The sequence below is a fragment of the Carcharodon carcharias genome, chromosome 12, assembly GCF_017639515.1.
Source record: "Carcharodon carcharias isolate sCarCar2 chromosome 12, sCarCar2.pri, whole genome shotgun sequence".
NCBI classification, from domain to species: domain Eukaryota; kingdom Metazoa; phylum Chordata; class Chondrichthyes; order Lamniformes; family Lamnidae; genus Carcharodon; species Carcharodon carcharias.
The window spans coordinates 130,851,940-130,878,344 of record NC_054478.1 but is presented as its reverse complement, the minus strand read 5'-3'; the positions used below and the strand labels follow the sequence as shown (position 1 = coordinate 130,878,344).

The following is a 26,405-nucleotide window of genomic DNA, read 5'->3' as shown; positions in this document are numbered from 1 at the left end:
GCAGACTGCTCAAAGCCCAGTGTCACCTCTCCCAGCGGAGCCATCAGGGCAAGGGAGGGGGAGAGGATTGGCCACAAACCCAATTCTAGGCCAGAAAGGGGCTGTAGTGGGGGAGGGGAGTTGGTTTTAACACACCTCCCGGGGCATTGTCCTTTGAGTCAGTGCATCAGTGACGCTTGGGGTGTGAATATTGGGATCAGTGGTCTCTGTGGCTCCACCTAGTCGCAGAAGGTCCAGCTGCAGGTGTGAGTACATGTCTGGAAGCTTCCGATTGGGAAAACCCCATCAAGGAGGCATCTAGGAGCTCAGCAGACCAGCGATGCCCAAATAATGAATGTTGGGCATACGTAGCAAGTTTAATATATTACTAACTTGCATCGCTGATAGAACTTTGTGTTAGCAATGCAAGTGGTATCAGAATCTTTCTTCAGTTGCCATCTGTGAGGTTTGATGTTAAAAAAGCCCCAGGCATCATGGAACGGCCCCTCATCAATACTTCCCCATTTTGTTTCCAGCCTCCTCCTCGTTAGGTGTGAAATATGTGCAGAGCTGCATCATTCTCAATGGTATCATTGTCATGTGGACATCCAGTTATCTGAAAGTTAATGAACCTAAGAGCTTCTATCACAGAATGAGGATAACAGTAAGCATCGGTTGCCTGAGCAGAGATTACGGCTGGTTGCCCTACATTGCCCAGAGGCATCAGTAAAGGCTCATGTTAAAATGAAGTCTTTGAGTGACCATCAGCAACACATTAGGTGTTTTATTCTTCAGAGTTCAAGGAGAGAAGTTGGCCTGTCTTTAATTTTGTGAGACTCAAAATGTTTGGGGAATAGGAAGGGGGAGAGGAGGAGACAAGAGTCTTGCCCCCTCCTGCATAAACTTTGCCGGGTGAACGATCCCTGCAGCCCAGGCCATCCTCTGTTCCCTACTTGAGAAACCGGAATCTCAGGGAGAGATTGAATGCCCCTTGGAGCCCCCGGAGTGGGACAGCCCTGTAGTCAGGAGGACAGCTGTCACGCGCAGTGCTCTGGGGCAGGGAAGTGGGATGGCTGTTGATTTTCCAGTGAAGCTGAAAAAATAACTCATCTCTCCTGTTTCCACACCTCCCCCAACCTCCTCAGCTATCGATTCTCCGTCAAACCTTCGATTCATCTCCACGACCCCCAACACCATCATTTTCACATGGCAACGACCTATCTCCCAGATCACCGGCTACATCATCACCTACCAAGCCAGGGGGGGGCAGCTGGAGGAGCTCGAGCCACAGCCAACAGCCGAAGTCCAAGAAGCAATGATCACAGGTAATCTTGACCCCCCCTCACCCACCTTGGTCGCCAACGCGTGGCAGCAGAGCACAGCGACGTCTAGTTGGAGTTGCTTGTCCTCTCAGATGCAGTGTTCGCAATCCATAGGAAGCCGAAATTCTAGCCAAATTTCACAAAGCACTGAGCTCCAATCGGATTGACTGCAGGCCCATGGTCTGCCATTTTTAGGAGGCCCAATTCTAAAAGCACAAGAGGAGCTCCTGGTTGATAGGATCTTTGGTCACTTTATCAGGGTCACGCATGAAATGATGCAGTGGCATCTGCCTCCTTTCCTACACTGGGGATGTGACATTTCCTTTGCGTGGAGAGACTGGAGAAGCTGGGATTGTTCTCCTTAAGAGAGAGATTGAAAGGAGATTTAATGGAGGTGTTCAAAATTGTAAGGAGTTTTGATAGAGCAGAGATAAAGAATTTTTTCATGCAACAAGACTGTTGTGATCTGGAATGTGCTGTGTGAAAGGGTGATGGAAACTATAGTAACTTTCAAAAGGGAATTGGATATGGATTTGAAATATAAAACCTGAAGTTCTAAGAACAAAGAGAAGTGCTTGCTTTCTCATCCCAAAGTGCTTTATAGCCAATGAAGTAGTTATAAGGTCCAGGGAAGAATTTTCCCGTCAGTGATGGGGGGGGGGGGGGCGCGGCGGGGCCTGCTTGCCAATGTGTAAAATGACTCACGGTGACGTTGGGAGGGCATTCTGGCGTCACCGCGTGTCATTCAGATTTTTAGTTCAGCCAACTCAGCTGCACACCCGCCAAACTGTCAAAAGCCTATTAAGGCCATTTAAAACCTAATTAATTAAATTTAATGAGCTGCCGGTCCAACCTTAAGTTTGGCAGGCAGGCAAAGAGCCCAGGTGGCCTTCGCGTTTTTCATGACACCTCATCCATGGGCGGGATGAGGATTCATGAAGTGTTTTAAAACCTAATAAAAATTTATACATTTGTTCCTTGACATGTCCCAGCTCATGTGATAGTGTCACCTGAGGGGACATGTTTTAAAAGTGCTAAAAACCTTTATTTAAAACACTGAAACAAATCTCCCTGAGGCACCTCTGTGCCTTGGGGAGATCTTTGCGCTCTTTCGCACGCAAGCGCGAAAGAGCACAGGGAACCTCTCAGGGAATACACCCCCCCACCCCGCCCGCACAGGGAGCGCTCAGCGCTTCTGGGCGAGCGTTACGCTGGGTGGGACTTAATTGGCCCCATCCACATAAAATGGCAGCGCATCCCCGATCGGGGCGCCAATCAGGTTCGTGCCCACCCCCGCACAGCTCCCCCGACAGGGAAATTTCTGGCCATAGTCACTGTTGCAATGTGGGAAATGCAGCCACCGATTTGTACACAGCAAGCTCCCACAAACAACAATGTGAAATGCTCAGGTAATCTCTTTTAGTTGTTTTGACTGAGGGAGAAATATTGACCAGGATGCTGGAGTTGATTCTCCTGCTCTTCTTCAAAACACAGCCAAGAGCTATTTTAATGTCCGCCTAAGAGGGAAGCCAGGGCCTTGGTTTAACATCTCAATCAAAAGAGAGCATCTTTGACAGTGCAGTACTCCCTCAGTACCATACTAGAGTTACGGCTTTGGTTTATGTGCTCAACTTGAACTCATAACCTCCTGACTCGGACTCCACCAACTGAGCCACAGCTGACGTGTCTTTCCTTGGTGAAAAAGCTGGGAAGTGGGATTATTTGGATAGGCCTGTCAAAAAGCCAACATGGTCCCAATGGGCTGAATGGCATCCTCCATCCTATAGGCTTTACACTCACCATAGTGAGATACATGGCAAGACCCTCTAATTGACACGCTGTTTAATATGGGTTGGTCTAATTCAATGGACACTCATTCACACTAAAGGGTTTGTGGGGAGCACAGCAGAAAGTCTACAATGGGTGGAAAGCCGTGGGCAGTGCATGCCCAAATTTCTGATGTTAGCCTCTGCACTGGGCCCCTCTAAGAGAGGTTAGCCTTTGGTACTCTGGCAGAATGAGATCAAATAGGCCATGGAGCTCCCTTCAACCAGAACTAAAGATTACAGAAGCTGGGAGGGTTCATGATGGAGATAAGGTAAATGAAAGATCTCAGTTGGTAACAGAAGGGTGTGGGTCCTAAACCCCACTCCAGGGACTTGAGCACACAACCTAAGCTGATGCTTCCGTGCAATACTGATGGAGTCCTGTGCTGCTAGAGCTGCTGTCTTTCTTAAACCAAGACCCCGACCACCCTCTCAGGTGGACATTAAAGATCCCATGGCACAATTTCAAAGAGCTGGCAAGTTCACCGCAGTATCCTGACCAATCCCTGACACAACATATCTTATTTACCTCAGGAAGTGTCTGGGATAATATTTCTTCTAATGTTCTCAATTCCAAAGAAACTTAAAATGGATGGATGTTCTTCCTCCCAACAGGACTAATCCCTGGAACTGAGTATATCATCTCCATTAAAGCTGTTCATGACTCTCTACAGAGTGAGCCATTGAGCGGCAAGAAAACCACAGGTAAGGGATCGCTTGCAGCGAGCGCGAGGAGGGTTAGACAGTTCCATGCATCACTCTGTCTCCCAGGTTTTGTTCATCTAAGGCATTCAAGTCACTTTCTAAGTTCAACCCACTCGCCTGAGATTTTGTTGGAACCCTTCGCAATTTAAAATGAGGCCCTCGTTTTTCCTGGATTTTGTTTCCCTTGAGGTCAGCTAACAACTTAGTTTACAAGGAAAAGTTGGGATTCAGAACTAAAGCCAGATGTTTGTATTTCAGAAAGTACAAGGTTTAATCAGCAAGACTTTTGGCAGCTACCAGTGAAGTCCTATTAAAGGCCCCTTTCCAGGTTTAAGACTGGAATTCTGGAATTCACCCCACACATAATCATATAATGGAAGCTGAGGAAGAGCCACCGCCCCATCACTCTTCCGAGGCTCAGTATGGCCTACTCCCACTCCTGCCTCTGAGGCATCTGACCAGCAATGCTGACTCTTTGAGTAGCTGGCTGGGTGAAGCTTAAAATGAGAAGTTTTATTTAGAGTGGCATTGAACCCTGCGATAATTTTTTATTGCAAACTGTTGTAAGAATTTGGTGATAGATTCTGACAGGAAGTGTTTACAACTGATATAGATTTTCAGCTGCAGAGGCAGTTACCATGCAAGTGGCAGATGATTTCAGTGTTTGGGCTAACATACAATATGTAGCGATCACCCTTTTATCGGGGGTCGAGGGATCTGGGGATAGGGCAGGAGAGTGGAGTCAACGTAGAAGATTGCTGAATGACGAAGGAGGTTCTAAGGGCCCTACGGCCTACTCCTGCTTATATTTCCTAACCTTTGTCACTGCTGAAGGCATTGAATCTTCCGGGGGTGTCATTTTGCCCCCTCAACATTATGCCAACCTTCAAGTACCAACCAATGAGTACCAGTTGGCTGATGGCATGACCTTGGAGACAGGGGGTAGAATCAATCAACCTCAAACATTCACTCCCTCCACCACCGACACACAGTGGCAGCAGCGTGTACCATCTACAAGATGCACTGCAGCAACTCGTCCAGGCTCCTTCAACAGTGCCTTCCAAACCTGTGACCACTACCACTGAGAAGGACAAGGGCAGCAGACACATGGGAATACTACCACCTGCAAGTTCCCCTCCAAGGCACACACCATCCTGACTCAAATATATATTGCTATTACTGGGTCAAAATCCTGGAGCTCCATCTCCAGCAGCACAGTGGTTCAAGAAGGCAGCACACCACCAGCTTCTCAAGGGCAACTCAAGATGGGCAATAAATGCTGGCCTTGCCAGCAATGCCCAGATCAGCAGTCGAAACCAATAAATGCTGTAGCCTACCCCTCCCAATACATCACCCAACAGGAAAGGGAGAAGGGCAGATGTAATTTGCCAGTACCCAAGATAATGAACTTTAATTTCTCAGCCTGGGTTAACTGAACTCCCGGTGCTGTGTGTGTGTAGCACCACCCTGACTGAGACTGACCAACCCAGACAGGTCCATGTTGTTCATGGTGCTTTTACCTCCTCATGACCGACTTTCAACTGAGCTGTAGGTGAGATCAGGAGAATGTATTTTACTTGGCCAGTTGTTATCTGGAATGGGCCGTCTGAAAGCGCAGTGGAAGCAGATTCAATGGTAACTTCAAAAAGAGAATGTGAGAAATACTTGGAAGGGAAAATATTTGTGGGGAGAAAGACACGGGAGCAGACGTTTCTCAAAGGGCAACATGGACTCAAAGGGCCAGTTGGCCTCCTTCTGTGCTATGAGATTCTATAACGTAGAAAGATCCATTCAAATAAAGTTCATTTGTGATGCTTGTTTCAAATGTGGCCAGAAACACAGGTTGTTTAAGACGTGGTCAGGCTGGTCAGGTTTGAAGTGTAGTTTTTAATGTTAAATATCAGTTTAAACTGTTAATAGTTCCCAAGCGTTCTCATCTAAAACATGTTTTAGTAAAATGTCATGTCTCGTGTGTGATAAAACGCAGAAATGTTCAAGTCTTTCTGGATTTTGTTTCCCTGTAAGGGTCAGCAGCTGTCCGTACACTGAGCCCTGGTTTGTCACTGAATTGCTAATGGCCAGGAACCTCTCACATCTGTGAAAGCCAAAGTAACGTTGGACAGTTCGCTACAGCACGCGCGCGATTGCTGGCCAATGTCGGTTGAACTGTCATATCATGCGCTTGCTTCAGCCAGCAACAGCTTTCATTAGATGCCTCTGCTGTATTGCTGTAGGTGCTTCTGCACAGCTAGTGATGATCAGAGTGTGTGTGGTGTGTTCAAAGGGCGAAAAACATTGCAAGCTGGTAACTGGGGCAAGTAATCAACTGATTCTTAGATAGCTTTAACCCTGCTATGCAAAGCAACTGAAAAAAAAGCTTTAACTTTGCTTATTAACACAGCCAGCAGATCTTTAACTTGCCTTTACTCTGCTTTTCAAGCCCTCTTTCCACAGCTTGCCACTCTTTCCCCGCTTGTAAGCCAACAGCCCGAGAACCTGGATGTCCCCTCGGTCTTTGTCCAGTCAGAGTTGTCCTCAGAGACTAGGTATGATGAGGGCAATGTTGTGCCACTTGCAGGGTGGGAAATTGGCCAGAAGCCAGTGGTTGACCACGACAGAAGGCCTGGGGGCACTGGTGTGCATCCCCCCATCAGCAAACCGGACAAAATTGACGTCGGCAGTGGAGGACCTCACATCCACTCACATGGAACGGAGGCATTCGAAGGAGATCTCCCCAATGGACATGGACACACAGGGCAACCTGATACCGTTCTGTCTGGTGAGGTACGACAGCCCAAGACCATCGTCTCCTGGAAACCAACCACCTTAGCCTTGGAGTACCTGGTCACATGTCATCCCGTGGGTCAGGAGAATAAAGCCTTCCAGGTAAATGGTTATTTCTCTATGCACCAATCAGTGCTTTCCATGGAAGGGTTGCCAACCCTCCAGGATTATTCTGGGGTCTCCAGAAATTAAACATTAACCAACTGCAGTAAGAAATACTTTCATTTCTTAATTATAACTATATTCAAGATGGTAGTGGGGGGGTGATATTTGGGGGAAAGAAGACTATTTGACTGTCATTTAGAGATTGGGAAGACTCCAGGTATCCTTTCAACCAGAGTTGGCAACCCAAATTGCAGATGTTAAGATAACTATCTGGTCCTTGACCTGTGTACAGCCACTGTTCTCCTAACACGTAACATTCCAGCCTAATCAGTCCATGATGACCATGGACTGGCTGATGATCAGGCACACAGTTGGAGCACTCACTCAGAGAGGCCATGGCACGTATTGCAGGAAACAGAGTGACGACAGGTTCAGGTTCACTCTCACTTCTGCATCAAGAAGGGTGGAACTTTAGTTCTGGTTACAGTCCACCTAGGAGTGGGTGTTCTGAAATTAAGAACCAGCCTGATGGCAATGAGAGGCCACCTCAAGTTACTCTCTCCCAGTGACTTAAGAATCTCAAGACTTGGGTTCAGACCTGCCTGAAGCCTAAATGTCCATTTTTATCGAATGGGATGGTAGGATTTTCACTTATCATTTGGGGATCGCATCCCATGGTCCCACTCGATTTTACAACGAAAAACACAATTCATTGGCCTTGGTGTAAAAAGACGCCTTTAGTTTGTCAGTGAGCATCCCAAATGGAAAAAGAGTTCAGCCCTGACTGTAGCTGAACGGCACTGAGCTCCCAAAGGAGGAAAACAGAGCCTGAGTGCTGGAATTAATAGAGTATCTTGCTCAGGACAGTGAAATCAGTGGTGGGGTGGCAGTGTGAGAGGCTCAATAGAAAACAGGCAATAGTGGGACCATCTTAATCGCACTTCCTTGCCCAGGTTACATGAATGTTTTTACCAAGATCAACAAGCTCTATTCAGACTTAAGTCAAACTTGGGCCCCAGGGCCTGACCTCACCACTAGGTCAAGCCCACCGAACAATCCTAAGGAGGACTCTCCCTCCCACCCCTGGGTGCTGTTTAATGTACTTGAGGTGTGTTTAGCGAGGCCCCTCGCTGTGAGGTTACAGTTATTCGCCAACCACCCCACTCCCACCCAAAACAAGAGGTAGCTGTTCTTGAGAATAAAAGGGGAATTGGAGAGAAGTTCAAATCTATCTTGTTCAATCTCACTTCTAGCTCCGGGTACCAGGCACCTCAACATATGCTGTGCTGCCCAACCTTGTGGCAGGGGGACAGTACAACATCCTCGTCGAAGCTCTGGATGGGAAAGGGAAGCGGAAAGTTCTTCAGGACGTCATCACTGTCGGACATTCGTGTAAGTACTATGCTTTTTTTGTCACAAGCCCAACAAAATTTCCAAGTGTTCCCCTGACACAGCAGCCTGAGGTGGGAATTCCACCTTAAGGCTCCTCTACAGTTCAGAAGCATTAATTATACCGTTTTTCTCCATCCCCTACACCTTAGTGGGACTGTCTCCCCTTCTCCCACAACCAACACTCCCCTCCACTGGGGCCTGTTCTCCTCCCCCAATCAAACCACCTCCACTTCCCCCTCACCAGGACCTCCCTCCCCCCCTCTCACTACCACCGTGTCCCCCTCCCCCGCCTCCACCAAATCAACGCCTGCACCACCCCTGTTGACGTATTACATTCAGCACTGTTCAACCCAAAAGGGAACTGCACTTACGACCCAGGGAGCTCAGGTTCTACCCACCCGAGGCCTGTTGGGCATTTGGTGGCACTTCTCTTTTGCTGGCACCTGCGGTTGGTAAAAGCAGCTGAGACCCGCCCGGTGAGTGTGGCTGCCCTCTAGTTTGTGGACAAGAGGTAACACCCAGGAACCCTGTAATGAAAAGGCAACTTGACTCATCACCAACCAATGCCTCAGAGTATAATGCATGAATGAGGGCCCTGACCCGCTGGATCCTCTACTACAACAACTTGCATTGTAATGTAGTAGAACATCCCAGAGTGTTTCACAGGAGTGCGAACAAACAACATTTGACTGAGCCACTTAAGGAGGTATAGGATAGGTGGCCCAAAGCTTGATTGAAGGGGTAGGTTTTAAGGAGCTTCTGGAGGTGTTAAAAAGAGGTTTAGGGAGGGGATTCCAGAGCCTAACATCTAGACAGCTGTCAATGTGAAATCACTTCAATGGGGGATGGCCAAGAGGCCAGAATTGGCGAAATAAGGAGTTCTTGGAGGATTGTGGGGCTGGGGGAGGTAACAGAGTTAGCCCACATGGACACACAGGACCACGGAGGGATCGGAACACAATGATTGAGGATTTTAAATATGAGACCAACTGCCAGGAAGAGTGACCTTATCCACAAATTCTCGGTGAATCTGGAAATTTTACCTGTGATCTGCCCATTGGGAGTGTAACTGCATATATTCACCCACCTCTGGTTAAACACTTGTAGGTGGTGCAGGTTGAACAGTGAACCTCACAGGGGCATTACTTCAGAAAGGCACTGAGGCACCTCTCTGCCTGGCAGGGTAAGAGCAGTCAGGCCATTTGCTTTGGCAGCCGAAACCAGCGGCAAAGTTATTTTTAGTAATTGGCTGCATTCTGCATGCCTCGAGAGTTGGGCTGGGCCTTGGGCTGGAGGGTCGGGGGGAGGTGCTGTGGCGAGGTTGGGCAGTCTGGGGGGAGTGTGTGTTGTCTCCTTCAGTTGAACGTGGGCCTGTAGGAGCTGTTCACCAGCCTTGTTTCTGGTCAGTGAAGTTGATTGAAGTGCACACTCGGGTGTGAGTGTGCACCCTTGGAAATCAAATATTGACAAGTGTGTGGTCTTGTTTTCAGTGGTGTGCAGTCAGGCAGCAGACAGTAGCAGTCTTTAATTCTTTAGTCAATATGGATTAGCCCAGGGCAGTTGGATAAACAAACCACACGAATAATGTTGAGATGGGAGGGACTACGAGAGGGCACTGATATGAAAAGTTGTCCTTGTGATTTGGAGTACTGTATACACTCATATTATGGGTGATCTGAATATAAGCCTGCCCCTCTCCTCATCAACAGAGAATTCATCGCTTCTCTGATAGAGCTCTGTTCGCTAGGGTTCTGCACCTTCCTGTCAGCTGACAAACACGTGTACGTGGTTTTCGCTGTGGCTCCACCAGGAGGTGCTCTCCTCTCTGATTAAGGAGGTCAGAGGTTCAAGTCACACTTCTTGAGCACAAAATCCTGGTTGCCACTCCACTGCAGCACAGAGGGGATGCTGCACTGTCAGAGGTGCCACTTTTTGGTGGAGGCTCCAAACCCGAGGCTCCGCCTACCCTGTCAGGTGGACCTTAAAATATCCCAGGGCACCAATTCAAAGAAGCACAGAAGAGTTCTCCCCTCCCCACTGATCAACATTTATCACTTAACCAGCAATATTAAATGACAGGGAGACAGTGGCATAGTGATAATGCCCTTGGACTTATGTCTGGGGGCATGGGTTCAAATCCCTCCATGACAGCTGGTGGAATTTGAATTCAAACAAAAAAAAATCTGGAATTGAAAGCTAGTCACAATGACTGTGAAACTCTAATTGATTGTTGTAAAATCCCAGCTACTTCACCAATGTCCTACAGGGAAGGGAATCTGCCATTCTTACCCAGTCTGACCTACATGTGACTCTTAACTGCCCTCTGAAACGGCCCAGCAAGCCACTCAGTTCAAGGGCAATTAGGGATGCGCAAAAAATGCTGGCCTAGCCAGTGACACCCACATCCTTTGGCAGAATAAAGGATTTATTTGCTCGTGGTCTGAGTGTCAGACGTTACTGTAGGCACATTGGCCACTGCACTTGTTTCCAAAAAATATTCACGAAAGGACTTCATTGGTTTTACTGCGCTTTGGGAGTTATGAAAAGATGCTTATAAATACAGGCTCTGTTTTATCCCCATTCTTATCCATTTCTTTAGCACTGGTTAAAAGACAGCTCTCTCAGCCCTGCTGACTTTAAATCTTGCACCCTCCCTGCACTGACCTTGTTTAGCTGCTGCCTATCGACATTACACCGCCCTGAAGTAAGGAGGGAGTTACCAGCTAACATAGCTGTGCTGAAGCTATCAGGGCAACCTGGCTGCAGCTAGGGCTCTCAGTTTCAACATACATTTATATAACGCCTTTAACAACCGCAGGACATCAAAGACTTTTACAGCCAATGAAGTATGTTCTGAGTTATAATCATTGTAATGTGGGAACATGATAACCAATTTGCGCACAGCAAGGTCTCAAACCATAATATGAGGGTGACCAATTAATTTGTTTTTAGGCATTGGAATAAATATAGACCAGAACACCAGGGGGAACTCTTAAATAAAAGGAGAGTCATATTAGATTTGAAAAGCAAGCTCTGTTTCTCACTCCACAGATGCTGCCAGACAAACTGAATTTTTCCAGCATTTTCTGTTTTTATTTACACCAAGAACTCTCCTTCACAGTGGTGCCATGGGAGCTTGTACATCCACCAAAGAGGGCAAACGGGGCTTCAGATTAGCCTCTTATCCAAATGACAGCACCTCCAACAGTGCAGCACTCCCTCAGTACTGCACTGAAAATGTCAGTCAGGACCTTGTGCTCAGGTCTCTGAGCGCGATTTGAACCCACAATTGTCCGACTCAAGAGACAAGAATCCTGTCAACTGAGCTTCAGCTGACAATGGAGGGCTTTGGATTTTAAGTGAGGATTTAAACAAAGCTGAAGTATTGTGATCTTTCCATCTTATTGAGCCTGTTCTTTGTTTTTACATTGCAGCTCCTGAAAGCTCAACCATCATCTCTGACGGGTCCTGCTTCGACACCACCACAAATTCCCATTACGCCATCGGTCAGGAATGGGAACGAATGTCTGATAGTGGCTACAAACTGTGGTGTAAATGTGTAGGCTATGGAAGTGGTCATTTCAAGTGTGAATCATCTAGTGAGTAGCTTGCTGCACATTACCCCAAACCCCAACCTCTCTCCCTACTATTCCAAATCCCTCTCCGCACAATCCCAGACCTCTCTCCCCATTATCTCAATTCCCTTTCTTTCCCCAAATGTCCCTCGGCATGTTTGAGACACAATGTTTCTGTAGAAAGAGCTGAAATGAACAAACATGGCTGGGGTGCATTGGTCTGGCTCCTCTGTCCCTCTTTCCCACGGCCAGTCCAACCCCTACCTGCTTTCACATGACTAGAGATGACCACTTGACATGTGACCACAGTGGTCACATGGGGAACTGTCTTGCTTCTGCCATTCAACCAAACTGGGAAATCAGAACATTGGCCAAAAACCAAGTAAGGTTGGAGTGACTTTCCAGGGCATCTAGGATGCACATGTATAGGGACTGTCCTCCCATGATTCTGGGTATATTGAAAACCATGTAAAAACATAATGTTGTCTTATGCACTGACTGATAATGGTTACACAAATGGAAGTGTGAGATTTGAGATTTACAGTTTGTTTCAACAATGGCTCTTGTAGATTATGAAATTCACCTTGGCTCTCTGAACATAAGTATGGCGTACAAAAGTCAGGGAGTCCTTTGAAAAGGGTGTAGAGGAGATTTATTAGAATGATACCAAGGGAGGATCATATGGAAGTATTAGAGAAGCTGGGATTGTTCTCCCTGGAGCAGAGAAGATTAAGGGTGGATTTCATAGAGGTGTTCAAAACAATGAGGGGTTTTGATAGAGTAAATAGGGAGAAACTCTTTCCTCTAGCAGCACAGCAGGCTGAATGCCCTTGTCTCTGGCTGGCTAGAAGAGAACACAGGCTGAAAAATTTAATTAGGTGCTGTAGGCCCAGAACCCCACCCCAGGCCACAATCACAGTGGCTACGCTAGGTTTGAGCCCACTGGTGCCGGCTTGGTTAACTCAGTTGGCTGGACAGCTGATTTGTGATGCAGAATGATGCCAAAACTGCGGGTTTAATTCCTATACTGGCTGTCATCCATGAAAGTCCTGCCTTCTCAACCTCGCCTGAGGAATGGTGACCTTCAGGTTAAACTCACCACCAGTCATCTCTCTCTGATGACAGAGCAGCCTATGGTCCTCTGGGACTACGACAATTTTTTATTTCATTCATTTCCTTTAGGTCAGGGATGGCAGCAACTGTGGGAGGGCACCCCTGTAGGACAGAGCAACTGGGCAGTGCCAATAGTGTCCACCGGCCTGATCTCCATGCAAGGCAATTGGGAGGAAACCAGGGCCCTCTGCCTCCCCCCCAGCCCTGGCAGCATTGCCCTGATTAAAACCAACATGAACCAAATTTAAACCCTTTGGGTGGTCCTTGCTGCTCACCTGGCTTGGACCCTCACAGTAACATTGACCCTTGTGGAAGACAGGACACCTGCACTCACTCACTGGGCGAAGTGGCTTTGACTTAATACACTGCAGGTCTGTGTGTCAGCAAGACTATTAAGATTTCTCACACAGACTTAAATTATGGACACAAGTGCCAAGCTACTTAATAAGGTACCTGTTCAAAGTTATCACAAGCTCAAATCAATCTGGAAGGAATGTGCTTCGGTTTAAAAAAAAAATCACCGTGCTTTAGTCTTGTGTGTGTTTCAGTACCCCACCCCCATGTTTCAGCAGCTCTGCCCAAGAAGAAAATGGGGTTCGATTGATGAGGAAGCTATACTCTTTATTTGGCTATTGGAGCACTGATCTTGCAGTTGGCTTTTTGTGAATTATTGTTTTTCATCATAATTAATACTTGGGTAACTAGGTGAGTTGGACTGAAGTCCGTCAAAGGTGAACACAAAAGGTGGGTGTCGTATAAGTTCAAGGTGAAATGGTTCTATTAAAAGTGAATGGGTATTTGTTTAAGTTTGATTCCACACTAAAGCACCATCAGTAACCATTGCTTTCATCATCCCCCTTCTGCCCAGAGTGGTGCCACGATAATGGCATGAACTACAGGATTGGCGAGAAATGGGACCGCCGCAGTGAGACCGGCCAAATGCTCCGCTGTACCTGTGTAGGCAACGGAAAGGGGGAATTTAAATGTGAACCGCGTAAGTGGGGCACCACCTTCAACAAGGTTTTCACCTCCAAAAGCCTGCAAAATGCCGACATTTTTCCACATGCTTTTCCACTCTTCTTTCAAGACAAGACATTCAAGTTCCTCAGATCAGAGAGGCCCATTCATTTAACATGCCTGATTCCACTCTTGTGTCAGCTCATCTGCTACTGAAACCCTCATTCAGCCTGTTACCTCTAAACAACCAATTCTAATGTGCTCCTGGCTGCTCCCACACTTTCTATCCTCCGTAAACTTGACATCGTCTAAAACTTTGCTGCCTGTGTCTTAACTCACACCAAGTCCTATTACCCTATCACCCCTGTGCTTGCTGATCTACACTGACTTCTGGTCAAGCAATATCTCCATTTTAATTTTTTTTTTTCATCTGCCTGTATCCTCAGTCCTACCTCTAACTTTCTCCAATCCACAGCCATCAGATTTCTGCTTCCCTCTAATTCTGACTTCTTGTGGATTCCTGATTTTAACCATCGGTGGCCACAACTTTACCTACACAGGTCCTAAGCTCTGGAATTCCCTCCCAAAAGCTCTCCAACTCTACTTCTCTCCCCTCCTTCAGACCTACATCTTTGACCAAGCTTTTATTAACACACACACACTACTCTCACACACAGTGCTCATTGATTGCACAAGATGGAGCAATAAGATGATGTCTAACAAGTGAGGTGTCATCGGCTGTGCTAACATATTGTCTGTTCTATCTGCAGATGAAGACACTTGCTACGATGAAGGGAATGTGTATAATGTGGGTGAGCAGTGGCAGAAGGAGTACCTTGGTGCCATCTGTACATGCAGTTGCTTAGGAGGACAACAGGTAACAATGAAAGGACTTTTATTTTGTTTTAATATCTAAGGCATCTAGAGCTTATCATTAAGAGCATGGATTTGAGAGACAGCCAAGCACCAAAAGTCCTCTCCCAAACTCCAAGTCTGTGTTGAAATTCATATGGGCCAATCCAACCTGGGGCTGGGCACAGGCACATGAGGAATTTCTCATTACAACCCTCGAGAATAGCAGTGAGTGTTGAGGTGTTGGGAGTCTCACTCTTCCCTCTGCATCAGGAGGCTGTGATTTCAAGACCCACTCCAGAGACATGAGCACAAAATCTAGGCTATCACTCCCAGTGCAGAACTGAGGAAGTGATACCCTTTAGATAAGAAGTTGAATGGAGCTCACTTCTTTCTTGGACAAGCGTTCAACATTTAGCACAAAGGAGAGCTGGATTGTTTTCACTAGCATCCTGGTTAACACCATTTAATAAAATGAGCTGGTCACAGCTTGCACATTTCCTCCAATGATTGCACATCAAAAGCACTTCATTGGCTGTAAAGCAGTTGTTAGAAAGAGCCACAGCCCAAATCACTGCTGGGCCTGAAGTTTTGGAGTTTCAGCACTGAATTGCAGTTCTGGTAGCGCTCCAGTCTTTAGAACAAGCACCGAGAAGTGAATATTTCCACCAAGATTCCCTCAGCCCCTGTATCTATGCTGCTCCTCTCAGCCTGTATCCCCACTATGCCCACCACTTGCCACGCCTGTAACCCACTGCCAAGGAACCACAGGCCAGCACACAGCAGTGGGGGCAGTTAGACTTCTGGGGGCAACTTTCGGAAACACTGGCCTCGACACTAATGCATACAAATCGGTTAAAAAGGCTTTGAACTGCTCATCCTCAAATATTGTCCTTTTTTTTGTAAATTGGTATCGTGATATCCCAAATTCTCTCTAAATCCACGTCGCTTTGTGGGGGTCATGGTCTGACCCTGCAGGTGGCAGCATGGACTGGGGGGGATGTGGCCAGGCATGTTGCAGTGTTCTCAACACAAGTCGAAGAGGTTGAGCATTGTCAAGAGGTAAGGACCTTTCGCCATAGAAAGGAGAAAATGACCCTGTGCATTCTCAGGAATGTTATTCCCACGATTTGAAAAGCTTCTGCAGAAAATTGGGAGGTGACAAATCCCTGTTTATCCATCACCCAGGTGCTCACCAACCGATCTTGGTGGTTCCCACTTCGTCAATATTTTGATTTGAAAATCTTCACCCTTTGTTCAAATCCATCCATGGCCTTGCCCTGGTCTATCTCTGTGGCTCCTTCCAGCCCTACAACCTTCTGATCACTGCTTATCCAGTTCTGGCCGTTTACACCTGCCCGATTTCTATCACGACACCATCGGTGTCCTTAAGCTCTGGCGTTCTTCCCCTCCTCACCTATCTTCTGTGGCCAAGTTTATTGACCATCTGTCCCAAAATCTCTCTATGACTTGGTGTTAAATTCGATCTGATTATACGCTTGTGAAGCATCCAGAACACATCACCGCGTTAAAGGTGCGACATAAGTGCGAGTTGTTGAAACAGGTGGATTCTCTCTTTTACAGGGTTGGCGCTGCAGCAACTGCCACAAGCCTGACCCCGTACAGGGTGGAACCAGTTCTCGCTTGCCTGAGTCTTCCAGCCACATGCCCACACACATGCTGGTGAAATATGGATCAAAAGTGAGTACAAATCCAATCGGTACATCTGGGGCAAAAGTGGCTTTCCTTTTGAAACAAAGTCTTAAGCAGGTTAATCTCAATGATCAGCACTGTAGCAGGAACAATGCCAGAAAATAAAAAGCAGGTATCAGAAAGACCTCAAAGCTGTGGGGATTGTCCTGAAAAACCAACTGGTTATTGAAGTCCCTTCTTCAAGGGAAGGCAACTTGCCACCCTCCCCAGTATTGACGTGTACATGACTCTAGTCTCACCCTCAACATGGACACCTCTTAACCTGCTTTGCCACTTCAGAGGCATTGCCGGCCATTCAAGGGGGCAATCCACCACCTCCGTCTCCTGCAACTAGAGAGCCAGCCTTGCCAGGTGCCCACATCCTGAGAGTGATGTATTTTTTAAATGTGGAGACAGCAGACATTCTTAGCCTCCTGACCTATTAGTAATAGCAACTTGGAATAGCAACTTCCAGAGACTGGAAACAGTGCAAAGGTAATGGAGGGTGGATGGGAGTGGAGGGAATGCATTGAATGCTGCACTACCAACAGCAGCATTTCACTGTGAACGGGTTGGGTAAGCAAGGTCACTATCTGAAACATCCTCCAACTTGACAGGAGTAAAATCAACCCACAATTCTTCATTATAAAGTAGCTGCAGACAGCCTGTAATTCATTATAGTCGGACACCGAAATTTCAGTTTTATAGTACACTACAGTTGTCTGCTCCAATTGCATTGCCATCTCACACCCTGTGGCCTCAAAATTGTTCCTTGTCCAAACTGCCTTTCCTTCAACAAGCACTTGTGGTAAATATGATCCACTCTCCTCAATAATCCCACGTGCACGAATAGTAATGCCTCCCTGTCTTCCCCTTAATACCGGAAGCATAACAGTGCTCAGTAGGTAGCATTCTTGTGTCGAGTCAGGAGGTTGTAGGTTCAAACTCTACCTGTGGTGCTTGAGAAAATAGTCTCGGTCGATTTGGGAGTACTACATTGTCAGGCTTTCTGAGGGGACATTAAAAACCTAGGCTCCGTGTCTACCCTCTCAGGTAGTACAAAGAACAGGGACCTTCTGGTGTCCAGGCCATTAGTTATACCTCAGCTAAGCCTTTTCTAAGGTGGACTTTCTCTAAGGTCTGAGGTCTGGGCCAGTCTGATTCCTGGCTGTTTGTAGAGGTCACTTTCTCAGCTGAAACTGAGCTTAAGTACGGCTGTTCACTTTTACAGTGTTGGCAACGTTTCTAACAATATGCTTTCTCTCGCTCTCCCCACAGTACATTTCCTGCCCGATGGAATGCCTGGCCCCAGGGGATTTGCTGGCTGACTCCCACAAGGTGGAGTAGGGCAGCAGACAGCAAGGGCAGAACTGCAGGCGACGGATTCTTGGAAAAGCTATGGGAGCTCCTGAGATCGTATGTGTTTAGCACCTGACTACCTTCTGCCAACTTCAGTACCACTCACACCCTCTCTGCTTCCTCCACCCTTCACATCACGGCCTCACCCGCACAGAGAGCGTCTGTCACGGCAAGCCGAAGGCAACCACAGACTTTTCCCATTACGAAAACAAAACCTTGGTTTGGCCTTGAACCGGACACCAGGTGCTGAACATAGCCAATTGGAAACACCTCATCCACCACCACGAGACCAAACGCCTTCCCCTTGACCTGATCACAGCCTATTCAGTAAAGGATGAAATGAATGACACCGCTACTTAATTCATAAAAAGCACATCTTTCTACTCTACAAAAATGCTGCAGGACCCTTGGCAAGTGTCTAATAGTCATAATGTTGTAATTGTTTAACTCTAACGAGCTGTTATTTATCAAAACCTTGCCCTCCCCCCACCACCCCCAATGCAGTGTTTATTCTATCTTAAACCTTTTAGACTGTTAACATGAGGATTGGCGCCAACCAAGGCAATATTTTCGTTTTGTTGGTGTATTTAGCGTGATCGGTGACTGCTTATAGACGCCGGTGTTTTTTTCTAATCACAGGCAGAAATTCCTCGTTCGAAATAAAACTGTTAAACCAAAAAGAGCAGCTGTGTGGTTTGTCTCCCCTCCTCTGGCACTTGTACCTGGAGGCCTCTCAAACACAGCTCAGGGACAGAACTGGCCTGTGTTTCTCTACTGGGCGTAATATTGAATATGCTGTCTGAAATGGAGCAGGTTTACAGTAACATTCAGAAGGGGAATTTGGTAGCACCGAGACAGATCGTTCGCAAAACAGCTGGTCTTTTATGATCCCTCCTCCCATTGCTGAAACCCTAATTAATCTAACCTTATTTGCACATATTTCTGTTTCATACTCTCATGTGGTTAAAAAGTTCCACATTCTCATCACACTCTGAGTGAAGATTCTTCTAAATTCCTTGCTGGATTCATTAGTTATAGCTTTGGCCTGTAGTTTTGAGGACGGGGAAGAGCAGGGGAGTGGAACTAACTGGAGTAGCTCTTACCAGTGAGCTGAGCTGCCTCCTCCTGTGCTGCACAATTCTGTCCCATTTTCACTTACCCTCTTAGGGTGGAGCACAGAAAAATAAGGGGACATTAGAGACACCAGCCCACAGATCAGGCTTGCGATGACCAGAATCCTCCAATGGCAATTGTCAGGCCAGCCCTTCCCCCACACCAACTGGAGAGGTTAACTCACAAGGTGCTGGAACTTGCCCATCGCATGGCTCCCTGTTCCCACAGTAATCCACGACTCGTTTCCGACCTGTACGGATTTATTTAGAAACCAACCAGAGAGACATTGCTTCAGCAAGCGGGTCAAGCCACCTCGCTCCGAACAACTTGAAAACTACAAAGAAAGTCGCCGGAACTGCTTTGTTTCCAAAGTCAATCTCGGCCCAGGTGCAAGGCCCAAGCGCAGCTCCTTTCTCTTAAACATTAACGGCCAGTTACAGACGTCTCACCCCGAGGTCAGGCCAATAACGGAGGGTGAGGCCGTCTAGTGGTGGAAGAGTCGCAGGGTGGTGTGGATGAGGGTTATACCCAGCTGCTCACAGGCATTGGTCACCACTCGGTCAGCTGCTGATCCAGACGGGGCAACGATGAAATCAACTCCGCTCTGTGGGATGGGGGGCGGGGGAGAAGAGAGAAGAGGGAATTTAACAGATGCAGTTTATATTCTACAGCTCGGGTGAGACCACATTTAAAACACCGTGTTCTACCCTGGGCACCGCAGCTCGGGTAAGAAATACTGGCCTTGAAGGTAGTGCAGCGCAGTCACTAGAACGATACTGGTGCCAAAATCACATGGCCAGGTTGCGTAGATTAGGACTGAGTACAGACGATTAAGCTGTGCTGAAATTGAGGTGATTTCAGATGATTAAAAGTGCTTGATAGGGGAGTTAGAGAAAAAATTGTTTCTCTGAAGGGGGCATAACCTTGAAATTAGAACTAAACTTTGAGTTAGGCCATTCAAGGGTGGTAAGTGAACTGAAGGTACACATCAATCATGATCTAATTGAATGGTGGAACAGGCACAAAGGGCTGAATGGCCTCCTCCTGTTCCTACTTGATTGTCATTTCACCCCTCTCCATGGCGTGTGTCCCATACACCCTGTGAGGTCACGGCCAAACAAAATGGCCACCGCTTGGAGATCTTGTGGGACACAACATGGCTGCTTTATTTACCTTGAAAGCAATCACTGTAATTCAAAATAATTAAATGGATGTAAAGCTCATTTGAGAGATTTTACATAAATGCAAGCTATTCTGTCCTCAAAAATGTAAACTCGCATTTTAAGACATTTTGGGGGTTTTTTTTGGTAGCATATTGTTATAACAGGATGCAACAGGCCTACTCAGTGGTAGAGTTTACTCGAGCCGTTTTCGGCCAGGGTCTGATCAGCCAGCTATCTGAAGCAGTCACATGAAAAAAAAAGTCTGATTTTTTTTTTCCCGCTGGATGTAATTAAACCAATACTCAAGAGGGTGGACAATTATCATTAATTTGTTTGGAATGATGAAAGGCTCAAAATAAATGTTAAATAAGATTACTGCAAGCCACAATGTAGAGATTTCGGCGCAGCAAGCCAACTGTATCTGTTCTACATCAATGCGACCTACTCTAATGGGGCTTTCCTGCTCTTTCCCAGTAAACATGCCGATTACCTCAGCATCAGCAGCTACTTGTAATAATGTATCTCAGATCCCAATTGCACATCAGCTGGAAACATTGGGCTTCCACCACTACCCATGGCTCTCCAGTGCCAAATCTTGCCTCATTTCAGATTTGATGGGATTTCCACTATTAGCTTCCTCCAAACATCACTACACTTTCCCTCAAGCCCCAGTAACCTTCTCTGCGCTAGCCCTGCGACACTCATCCTGCAAATCTCTTGGCACAGCTATATCCTCACATTGCTGGTAACAAATCTACCGTGCATCTTTTCCAGAAGTCCAGAATTCTCTCCATAACGGGTTGGCCAAAACTGCGCACGGCTCTCAATTGTTACGTGACCAACATCTTGCACAGATTTTACGACATGCTCTCATTGCCTTGAGCACATACATGTAGCAAGGTGCATGGTCCGGGAATTGCAATCTGACCGGTGTCCACTGGGCTGCACCTCAATGTGAGGGAGGGAGAGAGGTTAGAAACATCAGCAGTGCTCTTAGACAAACACACATCTGAATAATCAGGTGCATGTTTTTGCAGATGCAGTTCAATGCTCTGCAGTTTACCTCAGGACCATCCTCCAAAGGTAGGATATCAAAATGAAGCATAAAAACAGCCGTGCTTTAGATTAACAGTCTATATATTAGCTGCTGCACGCCTGGATCGAGCACAGTTACCAAGCTTCGTCCCCCTTTCTCGCCAGCTTCTCCCAAAAGGTGATGAGGTACAGTCCTTTGGACACTGGTCACCCTCCAGACCCTAGGCCCAGGGCTGGACAATAAATGTTGGCAATTATCAGAGTTGGGGCCATTCCTGGTGGTGCTGGGATTCACAAAATTCACATCCAGTTCATTTGGGGCTTTCACTGCAGTTTATCCCCTTGGGCTCTGCCGACCGCCTGAAGTTATGGTTTAATTCCAGACATCCAACTGCGTTTCCATGGAGACCCAAATGTACTCAAGGCCTTGGAATTCAGGCCGAGTCCAATAAGACCCATCCCAATCCCATAAGCTTTCCTGGACACTGAGGCTAAGTGTCAGACCAGCCGCACACCCATCTCAGCACAGACCTGAGGCGTGGTGCCTCCCACGTTCCATATCAACCTCTCCACCCAAACCCCCAAGTCCCAACCAGCCATCTTGACCTCACGAGTGCGCCCACGATTCCCTACATTTAAAGGCGACGCAAACACTCAAGTTGTCGCCGACGGATGCCACTGACCTTCTTGGCACGCTCAACATTGTCACAGAATGGGAAGAAAGCGTCAGAGCTCAGAGCCACAGCGCTCAGCCGCGAGATCCAGTTCTTGCGCTCAGTGTCCGATAGCAGCTCGGGGACCTCCTCAAACATCGCCCGCCACTTGGGCAGATCCTCCGCCTGATAGGTCAGCAAGAAAAACAGCAGAAAAAATCCCCATAAAACCATCTCCTGGACACCCAACAGCAGAGAGGTCCTCAAAGAAGCAGGTACACAAGCAAACAGGCCCTGGGTACATCAGACACGGTCTAGTCGGTACCACCCAACTCACGGGGACATGAGATCGTGGGTTCAAATCTCCCTCCAGAGACTTGAGCATCAAATCTAGGCTGACAGTCCAGAACAGCACTGAAGCCGTAAAGCACTCGGGGATGTCCTAAGGTTGTGAAAGGCGCTATATGAACGCAAACTGCATCTTTCTCAAAGGATACAAAAACACAACCCGATTCACACGTTGTTTTCTCTGATGGACTTACATTAAGAGGGGAGTAATATTAGGGGGAGAAAGCTGCTGTGTTTTCATACAGAGCAATCAGCTTCTGTGGTTGGGGTTTGATTCCAGGCAATGACAATAGGCAGCAGCTGCCCTTTGCCTCTTTGCAATATTAGGGGGCTTGACAGGATAGGTGCTGAGAGATTGTTTCCCCTTGTGGGAGAGTCTAGGACCAGAGGGCATAATCTCAGAGTAAGGGGGCGCCCATTTAAAACAGAGATGAGGAGGAATTTCTTCTCTCAGAGGGTAGTCAATCTGTGGAATTCTTTACCACAGAGGGCTGTAGAGGCTGGGTCATTAAGTATACTCAAGGCTGAGATAGACAGATTTTTAATCAGTAAGATCAATCAATGGGGTAAAAGCAGGAAAGTAGAGTTGGATCAGGTCAGCCATGATCTCATTGAATGGCGGAGCAGACTCAATGGGCTGAATGGCCTACTTCTGCTCCTATGTCTTATGGTCTTATTAATCAAGCAGAGGTATGAGAAATTCCACCGTCTTCAACCAGCTGACGCAGACAGGTCACCGACTGACAGAGCAGCCTGGTCCACCCTGCCCCTCCCCCACCAGGGACTCACCGCGGGAGATCTTTCACTGCACACTTACCTCCATCGTCCCGCCGACGTACTGATCGATGGCATTGGCGATCTCTGCCCGCTTGGTGCCCGCTTTAAACTTCATGGCCAGCACCTTGGGGTGGTGACGGAGCCACCAATGATCGGTCTTGTCGCCGGCCAGTCTGGTGCAGTGAATGCGGGACTGCTGACCTGCACCGATGCCAACCACCTGGGGGAGGGGGGGGGGGGGGGAAGCAGCCAACAGGTGAACTGAGAGAGCCTGATGCCCACCAACCCAAGCCAGCTCCAACTGTAAGACACATACCAATTCGTGCCAACCCCCCAACCTCACCCTCCCATCCCAAAGGTGCTGGCACAAGCACCATGGGCAGTCTGAGGCCTCAGCACCCACCGCTGGGCCCTTCTCCACATACACCGAATGTCCACCCACCCCTTGGGCAACATGGATAACGTTCCATCGAGGGGCACCCGACAGGAAACACAATCAGGGCCAGGGATACATAAGGAACTCCCTTCCCCACCCTTATTGTTCTCAAGCGGCCGGTATTACGAAGCCCTTCTTAAAATTTAGCACTGATGGGGCCACAAGAGGAAAGCCAGGCCCCAGAAGCCTGGCCGTGCCGAGGCTGATGTATAATTACAAATTGTGAATGTAGATGAGACATCACGTGGAGAGACCACAGACAGAGACTCTGGTTATACCTGGGGTGATGGTGGGGGCTGGGGTGGGGGGAGGCAGGTGTTCAAACCGGGACTGGCTGGGGGTGGAAGGGAGGCAATGGCAACCACAAAGGGATCTCAGCCTGGGGCCCCTTGGCCATTTCAATCCCTGGGCTTCATTTAAACTGCTAGACTTAATTCGTCAGAAGGTCCTGGGCTCTCAAGTACCGAGCCCCAGATCTTCACCCCCGCCCGTTCCCTCACCCACCCACCCCCTCCGCACTGCCCTGTACCCTCCCCCACCTGGAGGCCAGAAGTGTGTACCACAGGGTGTCCTGCTACACGGCTCACCTGTGACCCTGAAGCAGCAATAACTGGGAATTCTCCAGCGTGCTCCCCACAGGTTCCTCAATCACACTTTACAACAAGGGAATTGGGAATGGGCTCGCCAGGGGTTTGGGGAGGAGGAGCAATGGCAGAGTTGTCCGGGAAAACAGGAACGGAGGGTGGGAAGGTGCCAGGATCGGGACGGGGGCTCCCGGAAGCTGGAATGCTGCAGAGGGTGAAGAGTGGGCCAGTGTTAGAGCAGCGCGGGAGACACCAGGAAACAGGGAACGCCAGGGGGATTAGGAAAACAAGGATGTGAATTCTGAACTCAGCATACTGGGGAAGAGAGCTTGGAGACAGCAGGGAGTGAGGAGGGTTAATGGGGGTGAGGCACGTAGTGAGAGCATTGGGAGGCTCCGGGTCTTGGAGGTGGGAGTGTTGGAGACATTGTGAGGTACAGTTGTCGGGACGAGGTAAGGTTATTGCAGTGTGGGACATTTTGACAGTAATGCTGGGTGGTTTTTTAAGAGTCTTAAGGCCAGCCAGCAGGGCAATGGAGGCGTAAACGCTCGGGGTGATGACTAAGGTTGAGCAGCAGGAAGGGCAGCAGGTTTCGGAATGAACATCGGTGAGGAGGAGCGCTGAGGTGAAACCCGCTCACCGACACAATCTGGTTCGCTAACTGAAAGGAGTGAAGTGCTGCCTCACACAGCTCCAGACTCACCTGGCCATCCTTTGCATAGCATACAGAGTTAGACTGAGTGTACTTCACAGCAATACTGGCTACTATCAAATCACGGACAGCAGATTCTGGCAGCTAGAGAGAGGGAAAACACAGTCACTGAAACATTCCTGAGAACAGCAACTGAAAGACCGTCCTTGTAACACACTGACAACAGAGTGAAGGGGGAAACAAGGCCCCCGAAACCCAGCCATCTAGCGGTTGCTTTGGGAAGGTCAATTTGGAACTGAGCTGCGAAGGTTGATGTAGAAGATGAATATTACAGCAGAGAGAGAGGGAGAGGAATGCTGCCACAGGTTCAGGTACAGACGATTATCACATTTTCTGGCTAGTGACAGAAGCCTCGATTTTTCTGGGCCTGTGACTGGGACAGGCTGGTACGAGGTCCCACAGCGTGAGACCCACCCCAGCGGCCAACTTAACCCCTGTGTCTTATTTGAATATTTGACAAGCCTTTCCTTCCCAGAACGGCCAGTATGAATGACAGGGCCAATGGGTGTGAGCAGGAAATCAAGGCAGGGGAGGCAGGCCTCAGGATGCTGGGTAGCCATGGAAACGATCCTCAGTATAACGTCATGGGTAAGGGCTGGGGCAGCCGATGTCAGTGCAGACAGGGAGAGGAGGAGAGGCCCAGAGAGTCAGGGTGGGGCCTGCGGAGCAGCACACCAGGTCTGGGCACCAACAGTGCTTCAGCATAGAGCCCTCTCTGCCATTTCATTAAGGTAACATTGTGGCACTAATGATGTCATCAGGCTACTAACGTTAAGTAGGGCCCCGCCTGCCTGAAACAGGAGCTTACTCGAATCTCGGAGATAAGATGGCACTGGAGAGGGATCCTAGGGCGTTTAGCGGACTCGGCCTAATTTTGATCCCTCGCGTGCACCATTCTCGCTGGGCGAGGGAGGCTAATAAGATCGAGGCCTACCTGTGCGACCATGCAGGGATATAAAATCTTAAAACCAGCTTTCAACCTCCGATGACCAGTGAAACCCTGAACTTGCTGGCAATCAGATTCTGCCACTTTGGTAACAGTAATCTGCTAAATTAGTGTGTACAGTAACAACATGGTTTGGTCCTCAGTTTTGGCATTTAATATGCTCAAGACACAAGCACAGAGGGCAGCCTTCAGAGGCTTGAGGACAAAAACCAGGCTGAGACATACACACACACACACACACACACACACACACACACACACAGTGGAGTACTGAGGGAGTGCTGCGCTGTCAGAGGCGCTGCCTTTCAAACGAGACATTAAACCGAGGTTCCGTCTGCCCCTTCTGATGGGTGTAAAAAAATTTTAAAATGGCACATACGATAATCGGGGGAGCCCATTCTAATCACTTACATCCTTGGAAGAGGTGACCTGGTTTTTGAACAGTGCCCGATTGATAAGTGCACTGTTCCTCTTCTGGGCCAGGTGCAATCCAAAAATGGTCCGCGTTTCAAGCTCATCTGGTTCGTACTCCGGGTCCATCTGCAGGAAAGGAAGTCATTTTAAAACCTGGAGTCAAAGCCGCTGCCACCCCCCACCCCGGCCGTGTCCAAATACAGCCTGTGAACCATGGCAGCGATGCTCCGGCAGAGGGGCGCATGAATACAGAGGCTGAGTGCAATGGAACATCGAGGCCCGAGGTTTCAGCCTCGAGTCCGCCAGTGACAAGCGTGTCACAATTTGTCTAGAGTGGGGGACAAAGGGAGCTCGCCACCACAACCAATCAATCAACACCCAGTGATCCCTCGTATCCTCATCGATGTTCATCTCCCAACCAAAATGACAGAGACAAATTGCTCATCACATTGCTGGGGGTGGGACATTGCTCTGCACTAATTGGCCCATCTTGGCAATTTCAGAGGTCACAAAATGACAGAAATCCAAACTTGTTCTCTCTTTCCGGGACCTCTGTTGGGAAG

General features: G+C 48.2%; 2 protein-coding genes across 7 annotated transcripts in view; one reads left to right on the top strand and one right to left on the bottom strand.

Annotated features, from left to right (window-relative positions):
- The window catches only part of LOC121284837 (fibronectin-like), a 94,357-nt gene extending 76,016 nt beyond the window's left edge, over window positions 1-18,341 (top strand). For all 4 annotated transcript variants that reach the window (XM_041200619.1, XM_041200618.1, XM_041200621.1 and 1 more), the window contains 9 exons: window positions 1,125-1,304; window positions 3,743-3,832; window positions 6,411-6,718; window positions 7,975-8,113; window positions 11,548-11,712; window positions 13,670-13,795; window positions 14,529-14,635; window positions 16,195-16,311; window positions 17,581-18,341. In XM_041200619.1, the coding sequence (XP_041056553.1) occupies window positions 1,125-1,304; window positions 3,743-3,832; window positions 6,411-6,718; window positions 7,975-8,113; window positions 11,548-11,712; window positions 13,670-13,795; window positions 14,529-14,635; window positions 16,195-16,311; window positions 17,581-17,649 (1,301 nt within the window). In that variant the 3' untranslated portion in view covers window positions 17,650-18,341. The remainder of the gene's footprint in view (window positions 1-1,124; window positions 1,305-3,742; window positions 3,833-6,410; window positions 6,719-7,974; window positions 8,114-11,547; window positions 11,713-13,669; window positions 13,796-14,528; window positions 14,636-16,194; window positions 16,312-17,580) is intronic.
- Window positions 18,342-19,021: 680 nt separating this feature from the next.
- atic (5-aminoimidazole-4-carboxamide ribonucleotide formyltransferase/IMP cyclohydrolase) overlaps window positions 19,022-26,405 on the bottom strand; it is a 28,718-nt gene continuing 21,334 nt past the window's right edge. For all 3 annotated transcript variants that reach the window (XM_041201680.1, XM_041201683.1, XM_041201682.1), the window contains 5 exons: window positions 25,840-25,968; window positions 24,474-24,566; window positions 22,791-22,970; window positions 21,656-21,811; window positions 19,022-19,378 (listed from right to left, as the gene is read on the bottom strand). In XM_041201680.1, coding sequence (XP_041057614.1) covers window positions 19,259-19,378; window positions 21,656-21,811; window positions 22,791-22,970; window positions 24,474-24,566; window positions 25,840-25,968 — 678 coding nt within the window. In that variant the 3' untranslated portion in view covers window positions 19,022-19,258. The remainder of the gene's footprint in view (window positions 19,379-21,655; window positions 21,812-22,790; window positions 22,971-24,473; window positions 24,567-25,839; window positions 25,969-26,405) is intronic.